Raw genomic sequence first — 5468 nt, 5'->3', positions numbered from 1 at the left:
CGAACATTTTCAAACACGTTAATGGTCCAAACAAAAAACACCATTAAACAAAATAAATGATAAAGTTCTGTCACGTAAATGTTGCGGGATAAAACAAAGGCAAAAAAAGAAATGATCTAAATGTGAAAAACACACACACAATATAGAGGGATTCAAAATTTTTTTTTACATTTCCCACAATGCATTGCCAGTACCCATATTGAAAGGCAGAAGTTACATTCCAAAAGTGACTTGATGAAGGGTTGATTGATTGATCGATTGATTGAAACTTGTATTAGTAGATTGCACAGTACAGTACATATTCCGTACAATTGACCACTAAATGGTAACACCCCAATAAGTTGTTCAACTTGTTTAAGTCGGGGTCCACGTTAATCAATTCATGGCACATTCATTTAACCCCTATGTGTCAAAGTCAAGGCCGCCAATGAATGATCTATGGATCTTTGATTAGTATTAGAACACAGCCGCCTGCTGCTGTTTTGCACGCACCAATAGTCCAATGAGCGGTGGTCCCCGGCTGATGACCCTGCAGCTGACCCAAGGCGCTGTAGGAGGCGCGTCAGGCATACTTGCCCAGCAGAAACAACACCGTATCTGTACAATCAATCATCCATCCATCCATTTTCTACCGCTTATTCCCTTCTGGGTCGCGGGGGGTGCTGGAGACAATCTCAGCTACAATCGGGCGGAAGGCGGGGTACACCCTGGACAAGTCGCCACCTCATCGCAGGGCCAACACAGATAGACAGACAACATTCACACTCACATTCACACACTAGGGACCATTTAGTGTTGCCAATCAACTTATCCCCAGGTGCATGTCTTTGGAGGTGGGAGGAAGCCGGAGTACCCGGAGGGAACCCACGCAGTCACGGGGAGAACATGCAAACTCCACACAGAAAGATCCCGAGCCCGGGATTGAACCCCAGACTACCCAGGACCTTCGTATTGTGAGGCAGATGCACTAACCCCTCTCCCACCGTGCTGCCCACAATCAATCATTCACATAGAAATAAAGCAGATGGGTATTTGATTAGACACTACCCTCGGGACATTTTCCACTTGACATTAAATCTGGCAGCCAATTACCACATCAGAGAGAGAGAGAGAGAGAAGATCGATTTAGGGGTGTGTTTTTATTGCAAGGGCCAGTTGTGTGGCAGCGTATAACTGTCTGTCCATCCACAATGGAGAAGAGGAAAAAAGGTATACTTTTGCTGTCACCATGAATGCATCAAGTAACGACGCTGTTTAAAAGAAGAACTTCTCTTCCACAGGCTCCTCTTTGGAACTGAGACTGATGGTGGTCGGCAGCAGCGGACCGTCTCAGTTCCAGCTCACCAATGCAATCCTGGGAAAGGCGGAGTTTTCTAAGGACATCTCCAGCATTTCCGGCAGCAGGAAGATTTTGGGTGAGCTGGCCGGGAGACGAGTGGCCGTGATCAACGCCCCCAACATCTACGATAAGGACATATCCCGAGCCAAGAGGAAGATGGAGGTAAGGAGGTCCAAGTGCTTGTCCATGCCTGGCCCGCACGCCTTCCTGGTGGCCTTCGACATGGAGCAGATCTCCCCGAACAACATCAGGACGCCTCAGCTGATGATGAAGCGTTTCGGGAGGCGCTGTTTGAGACACTGCATCGTGCTGTTGGCCTACGACGGGAACCCGGAAGAAGCTGCCTTGGAGGGATTGGTGCAGAACACCGATTGGCCCTTGAGGCATTTAATCGAGGACTTCGGCGGCCGCTTTTACATCTTCAACAAGGACTGGCGGGAGCGCAGCCGCGAGCGAGAGATGCTGCAGAAGATCGAGTACCTGGTGGCCTCTTTAGGCGGAGCCTGCTTCTCCAGCAGGACCTTCCAGAAAGCCGAGCGCAGCGTGAAGGAGGAGGAGAAAAGGTTGATGAAGAAGATGACGGCAGATAACGAGAAGGTGTGGAGCGAGTTGGAGAAGAAGTACTTGTCGGATGAACTGTACCGCCAGAAAGACGCCCACACGGCCAGCGTCAGCGCCGACATTCGGGCCAAGGCGGAAGTAGACAACGGCTGGCTGAGAACATCGCTGGTCAGAGGGGTGGGCATCGGCGTGGTGGTGGGTGCTGTCATGGGGGCCCTTGTTGGCTCTATAGAGGGCCCAGGGGGGATGGTTCTCTACAGTGTCATCGGGGGCGCAGTGGGTGGGTTTGCAGGGGGCGCGGCTCAAGTCGCCATCAAGCACATGGAGGACAAAGTGGCCCCTCCTGCCAGACTCAACTTCAACTCCATCTTCATTAATCGTTTCTTTGCAACAACTCGGCCATGATAGCTTGTTCACAACATGAGGTGCACCTGCTCTATTTCTCCAAAGAAAATAGAGTATATTTACCATCAAGGGTTGGAATTGGGGGTTAAATCAGTTTCTCAGATAGACCTACACATGGAATGACAATATTTTTGCGTCTGTCACCTTTTTCCTCCTCATCCACTCTGTTCTTGTTATTTCTGGAACTGGATGCACTTTTCACAAACGACCAGCTGGGGTAACCACAGCTTTTGATGGCTTCCCTCAAATGCCTATGCTCTTTCTCTTTGGCCTGTGGGCTGGCAGGAACATGACCAGCTCTGTGTTGCAGGGTTCTCATAACGCCCAGTTTGTGTTCCAGTTCGTGGTGTCAGTCAAAAAGTAGGTATTGATCGGTATGTGTGGACCGAAAAAGGCATCTTAATGTCTTTGACATCCTCACTTGTGAATTGATGTTTTTGAGTTAATGTGCTCGGTGAAGGCTTGCACTTCTTGGTTTCTGATGTTCACCCACGTGTCATCCACTTATCTGTACCAATGTCTTGGTGCTGTTCCCTTAAAAGAGCTCAGAACTCTCTTTGCCGTGTCCTTCATGTAAAGGTTTGCTGCTATTGGGGATACAGGTGATCCCATGGCACAACCATGTTTTTGTGGGCAAAACATTCCCATGAATTGAAAGTATGTAGTGTGAAGGCAAAGTTCCAGCAAACGGCAAATCTGTTCTGGGTTTAGTGCGGATCTATCCTGTAAGGTGCGATCCCCTAGCAGACGTTGCCTCACTGTCTCTACTGCATCCTGGGTTGGAATACAGGTAAACAGGGAGGTGACGTGGAATGAAACTATACTTTCATGTTTGACCAGTTTTAGATCTCTGATCTTTGCTACAAAGTCAATAGAGTTTTGGACATGATGTGGAGTTTTGCCGTCACCACCCTTTTGATTGATTGCTTGAAACTTTTATTAGTAGATTGCACAGTACAGTACATATTGCGTACAATTGACCACTAAATGGTAACACCCCAATAAGTTTTTCAACTTGTTTAAGTCGGGGTCCACATTAATCAATTCATGGTGTGAATGTGAGTGTGAATGTTATCTGTCTGTGTTGGCCCTGTGATGAGGTGGTGACTGAGATAGGCATACTTGCCAACCCTCCCGGATTTTCCGGGAGACTCCCGAAATTCAGCGCCTCTCCCGAAAACCTCCTGGGACAAATTTTCTCCCGAAAATCTCCCGAAATTCAGGCGGGGCTGGAAGCCGCGGACCTGAGTGACGTCAGGTGCGCAACACCATGTAAATCGTTGGCCAACCAAAAAGTAACCCCAGTACGCTATAGCCAACATTCACCAGGAGATGGCAACAGACAAACATAGATCACTCTATTACATTATTCCCCTTTTAGAAATGTATAGAAGTTACTCAAAATAAATAAACAACCCAACCAAAAAATGCAGCAGCTCAATTAAAAAACTGTACTTAAGCCACATTCTTTTTTTTTTTTTTAGTACTGAACTCTTAACCCTCATTTGTAAAAAAAAATAACATGCTTATTATACAAACAGTATTTGTACATCTTTAACACAGATTTTTATACTGTCTTCAGAGATTCAGTTTTTTTGGTGGTACTCGAAACCTTTCTGGGTACCTGTGAAAGGGTGTTCAGCATGGTTAGAAAAATAGTGACAGAGAATAGAACAAGGATGGACAATTCAACCCTTAACTCAACAATGAGTAGATGAGTGTTATATGTGTGTGTATATGTGTAAATAAATGAACACTGAAATTCAAGTATTTGTTGTATTTATATATATATATGTATTAGAGATGCGCGGTTTGCGGGCACAACCGCGGAGTCCGCGGATTATCCGCGGATCGGGCGGATGAAATTAAAAAAAAATTAGATTTTATCCGCGGGTCGGGTCGGGTCGGGCGGTTGAAATAAAAAAAAATTAGATTTTAAATAGATTCAGGCGGGTGGCAGTTAAACCAATTGGGAAATATATATACATAGTTAAATGTTGTTACCCACATACGAAAAACGAGCAGGCACCTGCAGCATATGCCACAACAGAAGAAAAAAAAAAAAGAGATGGACACTTTTACGGAGTAGAGAAGGGACGACCGAGGCCCTTCCCCCGAGAGGGCCCCACCGGGAGCCGTAGCTGAGGCGATCCGCGAGAAGGGCCCGACGCACGTCCAGGGTCACCACCGCGCCCACCGCACCGACACCCCGCCTCGTCCGCCTTCGCCGCGGCCGGCGTCACGCGCAGCAGGTAAGCAGCTTACCTGCCCGCCACCCCCGTGGCCGGGGGCTCGTAACAGGGGTCACTCCGCGCGCTCCGCCCGCGCAGCTTACCTGCCCGCCACCCCCATTGCCGGGGGCGCGTAACAGGGGTCACTCCGCGCGCAGTGCGCTCACGAAAGGGGTGGGGCTCACCCTGGTTGATATAGACAGCAGCTAGGACGGTGGCCATGGAAGTCGGAACCCGCTAAGGAGTGTGTAACAACCCACCTGCCGAATCAACTAGCCCTGAAAATGGATGGCGCTGGAGCGTCGGGCTCATACGCGGCCGTCGCCGGCAGCGAGACGCGCTTGGAGGTGCGCTCAGCGCGGCTCCCATATGATTGCGCACTGGTGTGCGTCTGGGTCGTGACAGCGTGGCACGCGAATGTCTGTGCTGCATTGGATCAGTCTCCTTTCTTTAACAGGCAAAAGCTTTATAACCTCACTAATGCCTTGCATCGTCTATATTAGATATATAACAACGGGCGGGTGCGGGCGGATGCGGTTCTGATCAAATGTTACATCGGGTGGATGGTGGATGGTTGACGACTTTCTGATGCGGTTGCGGATGAAATAATTGCCTATCCGCGCATCTCTAATATGTATATATATATGTATATGTATATATATATATATATATATATATATATATATATATATATTGTATATATATATAATAAAATAAATATATATACAGCTAGAATTCACTGAAAGTCAAGTATTTCTTATATATATATATATATATATATATATATATATATGAAATACTTGACTTGGTGAATTCTAGCTGTAAATATACTCCTCCCCTCTTAGCCCCGCCCCCGCCTCACCCCGACCACGCCCCCACCCCCCACCCCCCACCTCCCGAAATTGGAGGTCTCAAGGTTGGCAAGTATTGGA

General features: G+C 47.8%; 1 protein-coding gene across 1 annotated transcript; it reads left to right on the top strand.

Annotated features, from left to right (window-relative positions):
• Positions 1-1181: 1181 nt before the first annotated feature.
• Positions 1182-2305, top strand: LOC140679738 (GTPase IMAP family member 9-like). Its single transcript, XM_072915770.1, has 2 exons — positions 1182-1209; positions 1281-2305. The coding sequence occupies exons 1-2, from the start codon at positions 1191-1193 to the stop codon at positions 2303-2305; spliced, it is 1044 nt and encodes a 347-aa protein (XP_072771871.1). The 5' UTR covers positions 1182-1190.
• The last annotated feature ends 3163 nt before the right edge of the window (positions 2306-5468 follow it).

The sequence above is a fragment of the Nerophis lumbriciformis genome, linkage group LG22, assembly GCF_033978685.3.
Source record: "Nerophis lumbriciformis linkage group LG22, RoL_Nlum_v2.1, whole genome shotgun sequence".
Classification (NCBI taxonomy): domain Eukaryota; kingdom Metazoa; phylum Chordata; class Actinopteri; order Syngnathiformes; family Syngnathidae; genus Nerophis; species Nerophis lumbriciformis.
Note: the sequence above shows the minus strand (reverse complement) of the source record. Positions and strands in the feature narration are given on the sequence as shown.